Genomic DNA, 19821 nt, shown 5'->3' with positions numbered 1-19821 from the left:
TTTAACTATCAGGAGGACTGATACATGAATCTATTTTGGGTAATTGTTCTTTAGCTGCATAATGTTTACAAAAAAACATTGTAGGTAAAACTGTGAAACTTTTTTTTATTTTTTCCCATTTTTAACTTTTTTTATTCATACTTATTGTTGCTTTAGGTATACATATATGATATTAAAGAAAAACTAATTCTATCCTTTAAAAACAATATATAATATGTGTAGGGGCAATTAAAGTTAAAAGGGTGTGGCACCTCCGTCTACTCCATAGTGGAGGCTCTCACTAGGAAGAATATAAAGCAAAATCCACTGATTCAACAGGTAGGATGTAAAATGTTTTTGGCAGTGAACACAACATAATACAACGTTTCAGCCCAATCATATACATGATTAAGACCATTGGGCTGAAATATTGTATTATAGAGTGTTCACTGCCTAAATTAATCGCACTTTGCTCCTACTAGTTGAACCTGGTGATTTTGCATTATAGGTGCACTTAAAGAGATTACAGTGTAACAAACACAACACAAATTCTAGGTTGTGTTTTGATTTCGAAGTTGGACAGTGGCCTCTGACTTTAAAAAAACAAGAAACAATAGTTTACCAGGAATCTTTCAGAGGGATAAAATCCCGTAAAGCACTGACAGGCTGAAAGAAACTGTGTGCATTGGATTAACACAATACTAATGGGATGGGTAAGCCCTGTCACCAACACTGAATACACAGCTGATCTATTTATTTGATTGGCATGTGCAAGCATAGCTTACTTTGCCTATAATGACAGATTCTGTCAGGGGCAGGTGTATTGTATACTTACAAGTTTGTCACTTTGGCCCTATAGTAAGCAATAGTAACTAGTAATATAAATAGTAATATTAATGAATGTATTTTTAATTATACATAGAATGCACAGAATGTGGATTCTAAGTCATTATATAATTATATTATCAATATAGGAGTCAAATTATTTTCTGAGCTGTCATTGTGAGATTGTTTTTTTGTTTTTTTTTCTCCAATAGAAGTATTTCATAATGGAATGTATAATAAATGTAACTCCAACCAGGTATCCAAAAGAGGCTTTGTGAATTAAACTAATTAATGAAACCTGTCTAGAAATATTTAATTTTCTGATGTTGTCTGTAGTGATGTCGCGAACATAAAAATTTCCGTTCGCAAACGGCGAACGCGAACTTCCGCAAATGTTCGCGAACGGGCGAACCGGGCGAACCGCCATAGACTTCAATAGGCAGGCGAATTTTAAAACCCACAGGGACTCTTTCTGGTCACAATAGTAATGGAAAAGTTGTTTCAAGGGGACTAACACCTGGACTGTGGCATGCCGGAGGAGGATCCATGGCAAAACTCCCATGGGAAATTACATAGTTGATGCAGAGTCTGGTTTTAATCCATAAAGGGCATAAATAACCTAACATTCCTAAATTGTTTGGAATAACGTGCTTTAACACATCAGGTATGATGTTGTATCGATCAGGTAGTGTAAGGATTACGCCCGCTTCACAGTGACAGACCAAACTCCCCGTTTAACGCTCCGCAAACAACCGCAACAGTCCATTTGCACAACTGCAAACTCCCCATTTGCACAAGGTTGGATACCAAGCTAGCCATGTCCCGTTCCTTGTCCTCACTGATGTCATTGAAGGTCTCTTCCTGCACCCAGCCACGTACAACACCAAGGGTCCCCGAAAGGTGGCAACAAGCCCCCTGTATTTTTTTTTAAATGTACACTACTGTTACACCAGATATGAGTTGCACTGGTGTGACACTGTGCCCTGGCAGGCCCTGAAACGCACACGTGTGAAGGAAACTGACTGCTATTATTTCACAGTCAAATTTCTAAGTTTTTTTAAATGTACACTACTGTTACACCAGTGATTGGCCCACGTCATGCCTACGCCCCCAAAATGTTCGTGTGTGGGGTGCTGGAATGATGTGGGCCAATGGGAGCCTGAATCAACTTTTGGCTCCCACTGCCCCTTTAAGAGCGAGCTCGTGACTCGAGCCGTGCTCCTAGTGCCAGGCGGGCCATGTGACCAATCACTGCGGTCAGTGCACGCGGCTAAGTCAGAAGAGGAGATCAAGCCGCATGCGGCTCGTGTGGAGGCAGGAGTGATCCAGCCACGCGCGGCTCAAGCTTAGGAGCCAGGTCGGTCCCAGGATATGGTAAATACAGCCACAACCACTTATCCCAATCACACACCTTTCCTCACGTCCTATCCCATTAAAAGCATATTACCGCGTATTTAATAAAACAGATAGACCCCCTACTTCATCCAGGTTACCGATCGATGGTTTGATATTCTGAGCCCTCTCTGATTTACTGTACACGACTATTCGATATTCCCACAAATTTTATATAGCATTTTATGTTTGTTTGAGACCACCTTAAAAATATTGGATATCGCTAAAAATCATGATCACTATATACTTTCTCTACAAACCTCTAAAACGAACAAACTACTCATCCATCCGCTATACCACTTTATCCCACCTAGAACTAGTGCCCAGTTAAAATACTTGACTCTTACTTACCCACACTCAGTCATGCCACACACATTTCACCACTACTCTCACTGAATCCGTCTGACTACAGCTAAATTCATCTTCTACATCAGAACACTACTCCTAAGATTGGGTTGTATCCATGTCTCGGGTCTTTCATTTAGAATAGGGACAGTTTCGGTCTCCTTCAACACTGACACTCCAGTGCATATAATTAAAAGATTGGGCAGATGGAAATCCTCAGTCTACAACCGATATATTCCTCATCCCGAGAAAGAAATGAGGAAAGCTTTTAAAAGTTTGGCTTTGTAAATTTGAGGCAATAAGTGTGTTTTTCTTTAATACCTTTTCACCCTCTTTGCATGAACCTGATTTACATATATTACTAATATGTTTCTGAACATATATATTATATTATTCGGGAAAAGGTGGGAGGGGAACAGCGCTACAGTACTGATCACAAGGGGGAAAAAAAGCTGCACACCTGAAAGGAAGGGCTACCCTCAAACCCTTCAGAAAATGGAGAAAACAAAAAACAACAAATACAGGGTGCGCTGGATAAAATAAACGAAAACGATAACACAAAAAGGAAAGTCTCTATAGGTACAGTGTAGACCTTGAGTAAATGTTCTTCTGTTCTCGCTTTGGAATCGCAGTGGTTGGATATGAAACACAAAAGCAGAGAAGGGGGGGACCAATAGTGCAAAACCGTATGGTAGAGAGGATCACGAACAACACAGACGTAGAGAAATGCCAACTTACAATTTTTAGAGCTAAGCCCAGCTCTAGGTAAAACAGCTTACAGTGGTATTTGATACTCCCCACATGTAGGATATAACTGGGCAATTGGAGTCTCCACACGATTCTTTAAAACTTCTGAGACAGACGTCAGCATATAAAATATATAAAAGAAAAAAACCCAATGGTGCAATAACTTAGGTAGTACTGCAACAACAGACAACACAGAGGTCCTAAGAGTGCCAACTTACAATTTAGAGAGCTATAACCAGCTCTGAGTAAAACAGCATACAGTTGTATTTAAACTCCCCACGTGTAGGATATTCCTCTAGTGATGCTTGTAGTGCCGGTCTTATGAAAAATAAAATCACAAGAGAGGGCCCATAGTGTTTTCCATATGTAAAAATGACAAAGTGATAAAAAGAAACGTACTTACAGTGTTCAGAGCAGCCACACTGCTCTATGAACCAAGCGTAGGTGGAATAATCCCCACCAGGGATTTCTTTTGCAGTACTGGATCTTGTTAAAAATGATGATAAAAAGATCAGCCAGGATAAAACAGCAGCATATAAAGTAAATGAACTAACCCAAAGTAAAAGGTAGTAACAAAATACTTTAATATAAAACAGAGTAAAAATACACAAAGTGTTTCGCCAAACAGTAGGCTTTTTCAAGTGTGTGAAAAAGCCTACTGTTTGGCGAAACGCTTTGTGTATTTTTACTCTGTTTTATATTAAAGTATTTTGTTACTACCTTTTACTTTGGGTTAGTTCATTTACTTTATATGCTGCTGTTTTATCCTGGCTGATCTTTTTATCATCATTTTTAACAAGATCCAGTACTGCAAAAGAAATCCCTGGTGGGGATTATTCCACCTACGCTTGGTTCATAGAGCAGTGTGGCTGCTCTGAACACTGTAAGTACGTTTCTTTTTATCACTTTGTCATTTTTACATATGGAAAACACTATGGGCCCTCTCTTGTGATTTTATTTTTCATAAGACCGGCACTACAAGCATCACTAGAGGAATATCCTACACGTGGGGAGTTTAAATACCACTGTATGCTGTTTTACTCAGAGCTGGTTATAGCTCTCTAAATTGTAAGTTGGCACTCTTAGGACCTCTGTGTTGTCTGTTGTTGCAGTACTACCTAAGTTATTGCACCATTGGTTTTTTTTCTTTTATATATTTTATATGCTGACGTCTGTCTCAGAAGTTTTAAAGAATCGTGTGGAGACTCCAATTGCCCAGTTATATCCTACATGTGGGGAGTATCAAATACCACTGTAAGCTGTTTTACCTAGAGCTGGGCTTAGCTCTAAAAATTGTAAGTTGGCATTTCTCTACGTCTGTGTTGTTCGTGATCCTCTCTACCATACGGTTTTGCACTATTGGTCCCCCCCTTCTCTGCTTTTGTGTTTCATATCCAACCACTGCGATTCCAAAGCGAGAACAGAAGAACATTTACTCAAGGTCTACACTGTACCTATAGAGACTTTCCTTTTTGTGTTATCGTTTTCGTTTATTTTATCCAGCGCACCCTGTATTTGTTGTTTTTTATATTATATTATTCACTCACTCACTCACTCTCTGGGCCGGCCTAAGACATCATGCTGCCTAGGTCCAACGATAAATGACTATGGGGTATAATGTATAATAAACACAGGTTACTGGCTATGAGGGGGATAATGTATAATAAACACAGGTTACTGGCTATGGGAGGGATAATGTATAATAAACACAGGTTACTGGCTATGGGGGGATAATGTATAATAAACACAGGTTACTGGCTATGGGAGGGATAATGTATAATAAACACAGGTTACTGGCTATGGGAGGATAATGTATATTAAACAGAGGTTACTGGCTATGGGAGGATAATGTATAATAAACACAGGTTACTGGCTATGGGGAGGATAATGTATAATAAAAACAAACACAAAAAAACACACAAAAAAAAGAATGCAGCTTCAGAATTAATCTAAATTGTATGCTGTCTAGGAGGATGGAGGGTCTGGGAGGGAGGGTCTGCTGCTTATTGGCTGGAATGTGTCTGCTGACTGTGAGGTACAGGGTCAAAGTTTGCTCAATGATGACGAATAGGGGGCGGACCGTCCGTGGCGAACGAGAACAAGCTATGTTCGCCAGGAACTATTTGCCTGCGAACCGTTCGGGACATCACTAGTTGCCTGAGATGGAGAAGAAACCTGGACCCAAACACCTTTATTAAGTATAAATATAATATAAGTATAACTATAATATTTCTCGAATGAGCCTTGACAGAAAATGTAACCAAGGAGACTGTTGGACCCAAATGATGTGATCCTCTTTTATGTGTGAAGCTTTTATAATAAAAACTTAAAGGACCACTATAGGCACCCAGACCACTTCAGCTCAATGAAGTGGTCTGGGTGCCAGGTCCATCTAGGTTTAACCCTGCCTGCTGTAAACTGTTTACATATGGGTTAATCCAGCCTCTAGTTGCTGTCTCATTGACAGCCACTAGAGGCGCTTCCGCGCTTCTCACTGTGATTTTCACAGTGAGAAGACGCCAGCGTCCATAGGAAAGCATTGAGAATGCTTTCCTATGGACTGACTGAATGCGCACGCGGCTCTTGCTAGTCACCCCCCTGTGTCACTAGTCACCCCCCCGCGTCACTAGTCACCCCTCCTGTCACTAGTCACCCCCTGTGTCACTAGTCACCCCTCCCTGTCACTAGTCACCCCCCTGTGTCACTAGTCACCCCCCGTCACTACTCACCCCCTGTGTCATCCCTCCCTGTCACTACTCACCCCCCCTTTGTCACTACTCACCCCCCCGTGTCACTAGTCACCCCTCCTGTCACTAGTCACCCCCCTGTGACACGGAGGGTGACTAGTGTCACGGGGGGGTGACTAGTGACAGGAGGCTGTCACTAGTCACCCCCACAGTGTCACTAGTCACCCCCCTGTGTCACTAGTCACCCCCGTGTCACTAGTCACCCCCCCATGTCACTAGTCACCCCCCTGTGTCACTAGTCACCCCCCGTGTCACTAGTCACCCCTCCTGTCACTAGTCACCCCCCTGTGTCACTGGTCACCCCCCTGTGTCACTAGGCACCCCTCCCTGTCACTAGTCACCCCCTGTGTCACTAGTCACCCCCCGTCACTACTCACCCCCTGTGTTTCTACTCACCCCCCTGTCACTAGCCACCCCCCCTGTCACTAGTCACCCCCTCCCTCACTCTGTCACTAGTCACCCCTCCCTCTGTCACTAGTTACTCCCTCCTTAACTGTCACCCCCTCCCTCCCTCTGTCACTATGTCACCCCCACCCGCCCTCTGTCACTAGTCACCCCTTCCTCCCTCTGTCACTGTGTCACCCCCACCCTCTGTCACTAGTCACCCCTCCCTCCCTCTGTCACTAGTCTCCCTCTGTCACTAGTCACGTCCTCCCTCTGTCACCATATCACCCCCTCCCTCACTCTGTCACTGTGTCACGTCCTCCCTCACTCTGTCACTGTGTCACCCCCTCCCTCACTCTGTCACTGTGTCACCCCCTCCCTCACTCTGTCACTAGTCACCCCTCCCTCACTCTGTCACTAGTCATCCCCTCCCTCACTCTGTCACTAGTCACCCACTCACTCTAGTGACAGAGTGAGGGAGGGGATGACTAGTGACAGAGTTAAGGAGGGAGTGACTAGTGACAGAGGGAGGAAGGGGGTGACTAGTGACAGAGAAAGGGAGGGAAGGGGTGACTAGCGTGAGGGACACAGAGTGAGGGAGGGAATGGGTGACACAGTGACAGAGGGAGGGGGTGACTAGTGACAGAGTGCGGGAGTGGGTGACTAGTGACAGAGGGAGGGATGGGGTGACTAGTGACAGTCACCACCTCCCTCACTCTGTCACTAGTCATGCACTGCCGCACTCTGTCACTAGTCACCCCCTCCCTCTGTCACTGTGTCACTCCCTCCCTCTGTCACTGTGTCACCCATTCACTCCCTTACTCTGTCACTAATCACCCCCTCACTCTGTCACTAGTCATCCCCTCCCTCACTCTGTCACTAGTCACCCCCTCCCTCACTCTGTCACTAGTCATCCCCTCCCTCACTCTGTCACTAGTCACCCACTCACGCTAGTGACAGAGGGAGGAAGGGGATGACTAGTGACAGAGTTAAGGAGGGAGTGACTAGTGACAGGGAGGGAGGGGGTGACTAGTGACAGAGTAAGGGAGGGAAGGGGTGACTAGCGTGAGGGACACAGAGTGAGGGAGGGAATGGGTGACACAGTGACAGAGGGAGGGGGTGACTAGTGACAGAGTTAGGGAGGGAGTGACTAGTGACAGTGACAGTCACCACCTCCCTCACTCTGTCACTAGTCATGGGGTGACTAGTGACAGTCACCACCTCCCTCACTCTGTCACTAGTCACCATCTCCCTCACTCTGTCACTGTGTCACCCCCTCCCTCTGTCACTAGTCACCTACTGCCGCACTCTGTCACCAGTCACCCCCTCCCTCTGTAACTGTGTCACCCATTCCCTCCCTCACTCTGTCACTAATCACCCCCTCACTCCACGGGTTAGGGGGCGCAAATTACTTGCCTTGCCCCAGGTGCTGACAACCCACGCTACGCCACTGGGCGGAAGAGGGAGGAGAGTCCCCAGCGCTGAGTAAGCCCGGCGCTGGAGAAAGGTAAACGTTTAACCCCTTCCTCCCCCTGGAGCCCGGCAGGAGGGGGGCCATGAGGGTGGGGAGGACCTATTAACACTATAGTGCCAGAAAATTAGTTTGTTTTCCTGGCACTATAGGGGTCCTTTAAACTACTCTGTTAACTTTGAATAAAATTTAACTGTCCATATTTGACTGATTACAGCTTAATTGCAAACACGACAGAAAGGGGTATTTCTATGAACCACTACACACTTATTAACCCTTAATAGAAAACACATGGGGTAGGTGGCAGCACTGTAACATGGCTGTGCAATTCAAAATTGCATTAAAAAAAACTCAAATTAGTTAAATGTATTTAAAGGGATTTGCGATAGTGTAACTTTTTTTTGCTCATCATTTTACATGTTTCAAGTGCTTTGGGCCACACTCTGATTCAAGTTACAGGGCCTACCATCATCTTGGAAGAAAAAAAGTGTATTGTGTATTCTTATCAGAAATGCATCCACTATATCCACTGGGTGGAGGCCACAGATGAAATACATGAATGTCCAATGGCATGCCTCCAAAAGAAGTGTTTATTATAATGGATTCATCCTCCACTCTGACAACTGGTTAGTAACTTATAGCATATTGTGGATTTGAACATAAAATAGGACAAATACTAATCTTTGCAACGTTGGAATTCCATTAGTAAGGACAAGCCCTTTAAATGGCAGTTCCTGGCACGAAGTTGCCTTGACAATGAATTGAAACACTCTGCAGACAAAGCTTCCCTTTTACACACAGCTATTGCAATCGAAAAGTAAAAGGGAGCTTGGAATGCGAGTGTAGAGCCTGGCCCATTTCTCTCTAGCATCCCCACTTCTGTCAAAAATGCATTTCATTATATTGCTCTCTGTATCATGCAATGGTCAATGATTTCTCTAAGTCTCACTGTCAATTCATTCTATTGTGTTTGAGAAAGGGTTTTGCAGATAAGCTCTGACTCTATGTCCAATTCCAGAAGCCACTTTAAAATATTAACAGAGATGAGCTAACCTGTGTACATTATTGCTCACGTAAGTGATAGAGGCCATCTGTGGCAATACCTTGGTGCTGCTATTTTTTTATTTCAGTAAAATAAAGAAGTACGCTACTCTCTGGTATACCTCTATTTTATATGGTACTTATTAATATAACTGGTCAAAAGATCTCTCCTGATTGATTTCAATGTAGATAATGTCAGGGCTCCGCGGGCAGCGGTGAGGGGAGGCTGCAATCCTCTCGCAGCACTCACCCTCGGTCCGTCGCCGCCCGCGGTCCCCTCTCCCCTTACCGTTAAGCGAGCGGCGTCCTCTCCTCCTGACACGCCACTCGCGTCCTCCTCTCCTCCTCCCAGCGGCAGCATGTCTAACGCTGCACGCTGGGAGCCGGCACTATTATCTAAGCGCCGGGGTCACTCACGTGACCCGGCGTTAAAGCTACAGTGCAACAAACACAGTGGGGGGTATAGATATCCCCCACGTGTGTTTGTTAATACTGATTGGTGGTTAGCCAATCAGGATTCAGGCTAGGATTTAAATACTTACCTTTCCTGTCTATCTGTGCCCTGTTGTGGTCTTTGCTTTATAGTATCGATTGTGAACGTGTGCTTTCTGGTTACGTACCCTCTGGCTTGTTATACTGACTTTGTGACTTTCTCCTACCCTTTGACCTCGGCTTGTTTCTCGTTATTCTGTTTTCTGGTTCCCCTTACTCGGCTTGTCTCCTGACTATTCTTTGTGTGCTTAGCCCGGCCACTCTAAGGACCGGTACAGCACACTTTCTGTGTGTGTGTCTGTGTGTGTGTTAGCGTGTTGGGTTCCCCGGGATCGTGACATTACAACAGGGCCATAATGGAACCTGCTGACATACCACAGCTCCTAGTTAATCAGGAGGCTAGAATGGATGGCTTGGACCACCGTATGGATCAGTTTGCTCAAGCTTTGCAGACCATACTGGCTCGTACTGCACACCTGCAGCCTGCCGTCCAGGAGGCGGTTGCTGCTGTGTCCGAACCCATTGCCACTCCAGTACCCGTTCCTGCCCATGTAGTCCATATGACACCGCCACAGCGCTATAGTGGTGACCCAGCATTGTGTCGTGGTTTCCTCAATCAAATTGACATCCATCTGGTGATGAATCCACGTTCCTATCCCACCGACAGATCCAAAATTGCCTTTTTGATAAACCACCTGTCTGGGAGAGCTTTAGCATGGGCAAACCCCATGTGGGAAAATATGTCTCCTATGTCCTTTGCGGATTTTTTGTCCGCATTCAAACGCACGTTTGATCAACCCGGTAGGGTTGCCTCTGCTGGCAAAGCTCTGCTTAGGGTTCGACAGGGTAACAGATCTGTAGCGGATTATACTATCGAATTCCGCACTCTAGCAGCTGAAGTGGTTTGGAATAACGACGCCCTCGTAACAGCCTTTCAGGAGGGTTTGGCCGCTTACATACTGGATGAAATAGCATCCAGGGAACTGCCTGTCCTTCTAGATGATATTATAGACAATGTAATCCTTATTGATAACCGCATTAGAGAGAGACGTAGTCAAAGACGGCTGGATACACGGGTGTTACCTGCTCTACCCAGTACTGCATTACTAGCGTTACCCGCTCCTAGGCAACCATCCCCCGAACCCATGCAATTGGGTGCTACGGGGTTAACTGAGGCTGAAAGAACGTATCGTAGAAGGGAGGGGTTATGTCTCTATTGTGGAAAGAGGGGTCACCACTGTAATACATGCCCTAAATTACAGGGAAACTCCAGCACCTAAGGCCTAGAGAGGGGTCGGCCTCGGGTGTTATGACTTTGTCCCCTCATGTGTCCATCTCCAGACCATTTATTACGGTCTCTCTTTTGGTCAATAAAACCACCATAACAACTAAAGCCTTGATCGATTCAGGTGCGGCTGACAACCTTATGGATGAGACCTTTGCCAGAACCGCAGCCTTGACTTTGATCCAAAAGGCCACACCCTTGGCCGTTGAGGCCATAGATGGTAGACCCCTTGAGAGACCTCTGGTGACCCATGAGACCCAAGATATAGAGATGTGTGTGGGTGCTTTACACAAGGAAAGGTTAACCTTCCAAATAATTGACTCCCCTACTGCTTCCATAGTTCTGGGTTTTCCCTGGTTAGTGAAACACAACCCAGTACTTGATTGGGGTTGTTTAGACATACTCTCCTGGGGGGAATCTTGTCAACGAGACTGTATGGCCCAAGTACGTCCCATTTGTTTACTTAACGTGCCCACGGCTAAACCGCTTTCTGTTTCTGTCCCTTCTGTGTATGCAGACCTTGCTTTGGTTTTCGAAAAAAGGGAGGCAGATAAGCTACCCCCACACCGTGAGTATGACTGTGCCATAAACCTATTACCGGGTACTATGCCTCCTAGGGGTAAGGTCTACCCTCTTTCTGAGAAAGAAAACCAGGTCATGGAGGAGTACATACGAGAGGCCTTAAGTAAAGGTTTTATTAGAAGGTCCTCCTCTCCTGCTGGTGCTGGTTTCTTTTTTGTGGCAAAAAAGGAGGGCGATTTGAGACCGTGTATAGACTACAGAGCCCTAAACAATATAACGATTAAAAATGCCTATCCGATTCCCCTCATTACCGAATTGTTTGATCGTGTCAAAGGTTCTAGATATTTTACTAAACTAGACCTCAGGGGGGCTTATAACCTTGTTCGTATTAAGGAGAATGATGAATGGAAAACGGCGTTCAATACGCGTAGTGGGCATTACGAGTATCTGGTCATGCCTTTTGGATTGTGTAATGCTCCTGCCGTTTTTCAGGACCTCATAAACGATGTCCTTAGAGATCTACTGCATGTCTGTGCTGTAGTCTACCTAGATGACATACTTGTATATTCTCCAGATTTGAAGACACATCATACTCATGTTAGGATGGTGCTTAAAAGGTTGTTGCAGAATGGTCTTTATTGTAAATTAGAGAAATGCTTATTCGACCAAACCTCTGTACAATTCCTGGGTTATGTTATTTCTGAACAAGGATTCAGCATGGATCCTTCAAAATTGGAAGCTATACTGTCCTGGCCCCTTCCCCAAGGACTTAAGGCAATACAGCGATTTATAGGGTTTGCCAATTATTATAGAAAGTTTGTTAAAAACTTCTCATCCATTATTTCCCCTATCACTAAACTGACAAAAAAGGGTTTACACCCCAGGGTTTGGAATCCTAATGCTATTGTGGCCTTCGAGACTCTAAAAAGGGCATTTGCCACTGCCCCTGTGTTACACCATCCTGATCCTTCCCTTCCCTTTGTACTGGAAGTAGACGCCTCTGAATCAGGTATAGGAGCAGTGTTGTCACAAAGACAATCGTATGACGAACCCCTCCTTCCCTGTGGTTACTTTTCAAAACGCTTGTCAGAGTCTGAAAAGAATTACGACGTTGGGAACAGGGAATTATTAGCTATAGTGATGGCATTTAAAGAATGGAGGTACTTGTTAGAGGGAGCTAGACACAAGATTTTGGTTATAACCGATCATAAAAATCTATCCTATATCGCAGATGCTAAGAGGTTATCCTCTCGTCAGGCTAGATGGTCTTTATTTCTCTCACGTTTTCAGTACATAATCACATACAGGCCTGGTTATCGAAATGTCAAGGCTGATGCCATCTCCCGCCAGTACGAACCTGTAGATTCTATTACCTCCACTCCTGAGCCCATTGTACCCACAACTAATATAATAGCTACTACCCGTTTGGTTATCTCGTCTCTTTTTCTTGATGGTATCAAGTCATACCAACCCCAAGCACCCTCTGAGACACCTACTGGTAAGCTGTACGTGAAAGTAAAAGACAGAAAGAAGTTGTTGACTTTATTTCACACAGCCAAAACGGCTGGTCATCCAGGGGTTACCAAGACTTACAAGGGTCTTCTCCAACAGTTTTGGTGGCCCTCACTCAAAAAAGACGTGGTAGATTACGTGCAGGCTTGTCGTGTCTGTACACAGTGTAAGTCCCCTAATGTTAAACCCCTGGGACTCCTTATGCCCCTATCTGTACCCAAGAAACCGTGGACACACTTATCCATGGACTTTATTGTGGATCTTCCTTCATCTGATGGGCAGACAGTAATTTTGACTGTAACGGATAGGTTCTCCAAAATGGCGCACTTCATTCCGCTTAAGAAGCTACCTTCTGCGGTTCAGTTGGCTCAGGTGTTTGCCAAAGAAGTGTTCCGCTTGCATGGTATACCACAAGATATCGTATCTGACAGGGGTCCTCAGTTTGTCTCTCGGTTTTGGAGAGGCTTTTGTGCTGAGATGGGGGTCTCCTTATCGTTTACTTCCTCCTATCATCCGCAATCTAATGGAGCTGCCGAACGAGCAAATCAGTCTGTGGAGTTGTATTTACGCTGTTTCACGAATGCACACCAGGACAACTGGTCCCGTCTCCTTCCCTGGGCTGAGTTTGCCAGGAACACTGTGTCTCATTCTTCTACTGGCGCAAGTCCTTTTATGGTGGCTTATGGGTTCCAACCCGCTGTCCTTCCCGGTGTATTCTCCGACAAGGGAATGCCCGCTTTGGACGAGCACCTCGCCTCCTTACGGAAGATGTGGGATCAGGTCCATGCTGCTCTTTGTCGTGCTGCTGCTACTCAAAAGAGGTTTGCTGATCGTCGTAGGTGTGCGGCTCCTTCTTATGCTCCGGGTGATAGGGTTTGGTTGTCCTCTAGGAATCTCCGCCTTAGGGTTCCCTCGATGAAGTTCGCGCCCAAGTTCCTTGGTCCCTATAAGGTGTTGCGTAGGGTGAATCCTGTATCCTACTCCCTGGCCTTGCCCCCTTCCATGCGCATACCTAACACCTTTCACACCTCCCTTTTGAAGCCCTTGCTCTGTAATCGGTTCTCTGGCTCTCTCAGGCGTTCCGATGCCCTCCGCGCGGTCTCTAGTGACGTATATGAGGTGGCTGCTCTCCTTGATTCTCGTTTCTCTCGAGGTCGGTTGCAGTATCTGGTTGATTGGAAGGGTTATGGCCCGGAGGAGCGGTCGTGGGTTTCTGTCTCTGACTTGGACGCCCCCTCCTTGATCCGCTCCTTTCATGCGCGGTTTCCTTTGAAGCCTTCGGCTTCCCGCCCCCTGGGCGGTCTTCGAGGGGGGGGTTATGTCAGGGCTCCGCGGGCAGCGGTGAGGGGAGGCTGCAATCCTCTCGCAGCACTCACCCTCGGTCCGTCGCCGCCCGCGGTCCCCTCTCCCCTTACCGTTAAGCGAGCGGCGTCCTCTCCTCCTGACACGCCGCTCGCGTCCTCCTCTCCTCCTCCCAGCGGCAGCATGTCTAACGCTGCACGCTGGGAGCCGGCACTATTATCTAAGCGCCGGGGTCACTCACGTGACCCGGCGTTAAAGCTACAGTGCAACAAACACAGTGGGGGGTATAGATATCCCCCACGTGTGTTTGTTAATACTGATTGGTGGTTAGCCAATCAGGATTCAGGCTAGGATTTAAATACTTACCTTTCCTGTCTATCTGTGCCCTGTTGTGGTCTTTGCTTTATAGTATCGATTGTGAACGTGTGCTTTCTGGTTACGTACCCTCTGGCTTGTTATACTGACTTTGTGACTTTCTCCTACCCTTTGACCTCGGCTTGTTTCTCGTTATTCTGTTTTCTGGTTCCCCTTACTCGGCTTGTCTCCTGACTATTCTTTGTGTGCTTAGCCCGGCCACTCTAAGGACCGGTACAGCACACTTTCTGTGTGTGTGTCTGTGTGTGTGTTAGCGTGTTGGGTTCCCCGGGATCGTGACAGATAAGGCATTACCTGTGAGCAGGCAGCTTGACTTCTCCCCTAACTGCCCTACCAAACATGTGACTGATAGCTCTGATAGGAGGAGATGTATAATGTAACATCCTTCCATTGCTGTGTCGATTTAAAACAGCTCTGTCATTCCCCTCCAGGAAAATGAGTATTTGATACAGATAAAATCTTGATGAAATACTCACATTGACTGTTTTGGAATTTCACTGAAATTCAAACTTACTAAAAAAAATACCATAAGACCAAGTAGGGACCACAGAAACACTTCAGATTCTTAGTGTGTCTCTAAGGAAGAGATGTTGACATTGTGATCTCATATTATTTAATGAGACAAAGAAAATAACAAATGTTAAATAACAAACACATATGTTTCTACTTAATAACACATTGTGTGCTCTTTGAATTAAAGTTTATTGTCTTAAATTGACTTTGTATCTAGCTACAATTGCCACAAATGTAAGAGGTCAGTGCAAGGTTTGCTGTTGAATAATATATTCAGCATTTTATATGCTATTTATGTATTGAAATTAGAGTTGACACTTACCTTTTGCCCTTTTACCCCACTGCAGTCACATTTGCTCGTTCCACATCCATTACAAGCCTGTGGAAAGTAAAAAAAAAAAAAAAAAAGATGTTATTTATTTCTCTGCTTTATAATGATCTAAAAACAAATAATTAATGTTGACTGAATCACAAACATTGTAAATTGTATTTATGAAACTTGCAAGTACATAAAATGAACTCGGCTCTGTTCAAGTACTCATAGTACACATCTTAGGTTTTCAGAACCATCTTTACTTAAAATGACTTAATTAAATAATTTAAAACTATAAAAGAAAACCTATCTTGTAACCGTAAACTGAATATGAAAACTATATGGACAATTGATGGATTTCCCCACACTCGAAAATGAATCACTGAAAAGTGAACCTACCGTAGCAACCATTATTTTTATACAACAAAGAGTTCTGGTGTTTTGCTGCTCACATGTTTACCCAGTAGAACTTTTCCATCGGTGTTTGTTTGTAGAAAACAATTGTGCTCCCACTTGGCCAAGTTGCCCTCATTCACCCTTACCCTAAAATGAATTTTATCATTAAAATTAGTGAAAAAGATCTCAAGATATTTAATGGTCATTGAATGCGGAGACTAAAGAACACACCACCTTCATGCTTATTAATTACATAGTAAGTAAAACCAACAGCAAAACAAACAATCTAAAATATGTTTTGCTAGTAATACTTATATTTCTTTATAAAACTATGTAATAGATTAAAAAATATAAAATGTTATTTGCTCCAACACAGTTTTAGGTATATGATGTTTCTTTTATAATGTTATTCATAGAGGCAAAATAATCTGAGTGACAATTATGAAAGAGTCTTGTGATCTAATCACTAAGCAACTATTTTGCAAAATAGTTTGGAAAAACATCACCATTTCAGCAGTGATTATTTTTTATTCTGATGAATTGGTGTAAAGTCAATTCTCAACTATTCATTTTTCCACCGACTGCAACTAGCTATTTATTGAATTAATGTGGCATATGCAGGGGCTAAATAAAAACACTATGCACTTTAATTCTTTTATTTTTGTTTGTTTCATTTAAACTTTGTTTATATTTTACCAGTGATAATGAAAAAAGGCAAACTTTTTCAAATACATTTTTATTAAATTGTGTTTTTCATTTCCTGGATGTAGTTAAAAGACAATCTTGTTGCGTTTCCTATACGGGTATTTTTTTATTTATTTTTTAACAATATATATTAATTTGAACTTTATGATTGAATTTATTTAGTTATTTTTATTGAATATAACTCATACAGACATACACTGCCTGGACAAAAAAAGTCGCCACCTGGATTTAACTAAGCAAATAGGTAAGAGCCTCCTATTGGATAGTTACTGCATGGGTAATTATCTTTCAGCTGGCAACAAGTTATTTAACCCCAACATTTCTTAAATAACCATGTCAAAAGATCGGCGATCACTTAAACGTTTGGTGAAATCAAATCGTAGAGAAACAGTAGAACTCAGGGCTATGTTTAAAGGGACACTCCAGGCACCCAGACCACTTCTGCCCATTGGAGTGGTCTGGGTGCCAACTCCGACTACCCTTAACTCTGCAACTGAAAATATTTCAGTTTTCATAAACTTCAATATTTACCTTGCAGGGTTAACTCCTCCTTTAGTGGCTGTCTACTGCACTTCCGGGTTTCTAGCACAGATTTGTGCTATAGCGTAGCTGGACCTCCATCGTCGCTAAAATCCCCATAGGGAAGCATTGACATCGGCGCTGGATTCCGGTAAGTCACTGAAGTGGTTTAAACACCTTCAGCAACCTGGGATGGGGGGTCGGAGGGAGAGGGGACCTGCAGTGCCAAGAAAACGGTTTGTTTTCTTGGCACTGGAATGTCCCTTTAATAGGGAAAGTAAGAGCATTTCCACACACACAATGTGAAGGGAACTCAAGGGATTTGGACTGATCAGCTGTGTAGCCTTAAGAAAACCACTAATCAGTGAGGTTAATTGGGGAAAAAAAGGCTTCAATTTGCTAGGGAACATAAAGATTGGACTCTGGAGCAATGGAAGAAAGTCATTTGGTCTGAGACCAGATTTACCCTGTTCCAGAGGGATGGGCACATCAGGGTAAGAAGAGAGGCAGATGAAGAGATGCACCCATCATGCCTAGTGTCTACTGTACAAGACTGTGGGGGCAGTGCTATTATCTGGGGTTGCTGCAGTTGGTCAGGTCTAGGTTCAGCAACATGATGTGTCCAAATAATGAGGTCAGCTGACTACCTGAATATACAACCAGGTTATTCCATCAATGGATTTTTTTCTTCCCTGATGGTACGGCATATTCCAAGATGACAATGCCAGGATTTATCGGACTCAAATTGTGAAGAGTGGTCATGGAGCATGAGACATCATTATTTTCACACATGTATTGGCCACAACAGAGTCCAGACCTTAACTCCATTGAAAATCTTTGGGATGTGCTGGAGAAAGCTTTGCGCAGTGGTCTGACTCTCCCATAATCAATACAAGATCTTGTTAAAAATTGAATGCAACACTGGACGGAAATACATCTTGTGACATTGCAGAAGCTTATCGAAACACTGGATGGAAGCTAAAGGCGGTCCAACATAATATTAGAGAGTGTGATTTTTTTTTTTTTGGTGGGACTTTTTTTTCGGCGAGGCAGTGTATATTAAAACATACAAAATAAAACAAAGGAGTTCATCTCTTGCAAATGTTTCCTGTTCATCATATTTGACCTGACCGGGTTATTCACGAAAGTGAGAATAGAAAGTGAATTCAAAGTGAATTTCAAATTTAAGGTCAAAATAGCCAAAATGGAATCTACTTTCTATGTTATGTAAGTTTCAGCTTGCCTACTCTGGCCTTAAATGTGACATTCACTATCAGAGTTATTAACTAAAATGAGAATTCATGGTGAATTCAAAGTGATTTTCAAAAGTAAGGCCAAAATAGCCCAACTTGAAAAATTATCTAAGTCAGTTCAGCTACTCTGGTCTTAAATTTTTAATTTACTTTGAATACTCATTTTACTGAATAACCATGTATAAATTCACTTTGAAGTCTCATTTTAGAAAATAACCCTGTGCATCTCCATGGATTACAGTCCCCAAAATTTAAATTCTTACTAACCCTTCCCCCACTGGCATAAACTCCCATCAGCATATTATAGCATATACAAACTGTAACTGCAGAATATTACTGCTCAGTGATACATATCCATAATAGATTGTTTCAGCAGCCGTACGGTGTATACAATATCCAAAACAAATCATCTAAAAATGCAAGGAATTTTACAAACCTTTATAACCTCACAAACCTTAAGTCACTGTATGATCGGGGTTTATCTATTAATCAGTCACCATTATTTGGCATTTTAATCAGTTGATGTACGGCTTACACTGAGTATAACCTCACACATGCCTGCTGCTACATCTTAACATTCTCAAGTCATTATTTCTCATTATATCTCTGTGATTCCTGCAACCTTTTCCATCCATTCCTGTCACTTATACTTGATTAGGACTCATGCAACTTGCCAACCTCGCAACCAAATAAGGAGGTCTGCATGAACTGCTTATCTCTCACATTCCTAGACCAACAGTTTACTGTGTCAAATGTGGAAACAGCTGAAACCTGGCTGGTGTCCTAGTTACTGACGTACTACTGGAGATCCCCCAGTGATAGCAATATAAATTGAATTAGATTTAAATACCTTAATTTTAGTTATTTACAGTACAGTTCAGACACAAATATAATAGGCCAACAACATTTTGTACACACTCTAAAACCTGTGTATGGTTCCTGCTGATGGTATTTACTGAGTAAAACTGGGTGAAAAACATATTTTCTTCCTGCATGTATACACTATATATTCATACAATTACACACATATAGTTATATAGTTACATAAAAATACAGGCTCCAAAAATAATTAAATCCTTAAAGTTAAACTTTTCATACATCTAAGTTCAATGCATTTTGTCTCACTTTTCCCTTATTACTGACAAATATAGGCATTTTATAATTTCAATATATAAATTAAAAAAAAACACATTTTTATTTCTCTTACATGGCCAGAACAAAATTGACATTTTGAAAGACACAGAGGTCAGATCCAATGCCATGTCGTTGGTGCAACAAGTTTACAAATTTTAACATGAAAATGTCAGGAGCATCCCTACTACATCCCTACTGCACGAGGCATTCTGGCATTTGCATCCAGGACTGAAAAGCTGGATGTGCTTGAGGTATAAAATAATATATAATAAGTGTAGGTGCACATAATATGAAAGAGGCGAATTACGCCTGAACAGACATATAGTGCAAATTCAAGTTTTTGTTTACGCTTTGTTTTGATCACAACGTGTTCATTTGGCTCAGTCCTTACGGGGTTAAGACTATGTTGTCTTGTTGTGGTAATTTTAAATATATTCTCCTCCTTTACTTTGTTGATTCCTTTTGTATATTTAAATGTTTCTATCATATCCCCCCATCTCGTCTTTCCTCCAAACTATACATATTAATTTTACTTTTCCTGGTAAGGTTTACCCTGCAATCCGTGAATT

At 43.1% G+C, this 19821-nt stretch overlaps 1 protein-coding gene across 1 annotated transcript in view; it reads right to left on the bottom strand.

Moving 5' to 3' along the window:
- Window positions 1-19821, bottom strand: part of COL4A1 (collagen type IV alpha 1 chain) — a 205899-nt gene that overhangs the window by 140526 nt on the left and 45552 nt on the right. Inside the window, exon 2 of the mRNA XM_063459844.1 lies at window positions 15255-15311. Within this exon, the coding sequence (XP_063315914.1) occupies window positions 15255-15311 (57 nt within the window). The remainder of the gene's footprint in view (window positions 1-15254; window positions 15312-19821) is intronic.

The sequence above is a fragment of the Pelobates fuscus genome, chromosome 1 (genome assembly GCF_036172605.1).
Source record: "Pelobates fuscus isolate aPelFus1 chromosome 1, aPelFus1.pri, whole genome shotgun sequence".
Taxonomy (NCBI): domain Eukaryota; kingdom Metazoa; phylum Chordata; class Amphibia; order Anura; family Pelobatidae; genus Pelobates; species Pelobates fuscus.
This window is presented reverse-complemented; position numbering and strand designations above follow the sequence as displayed.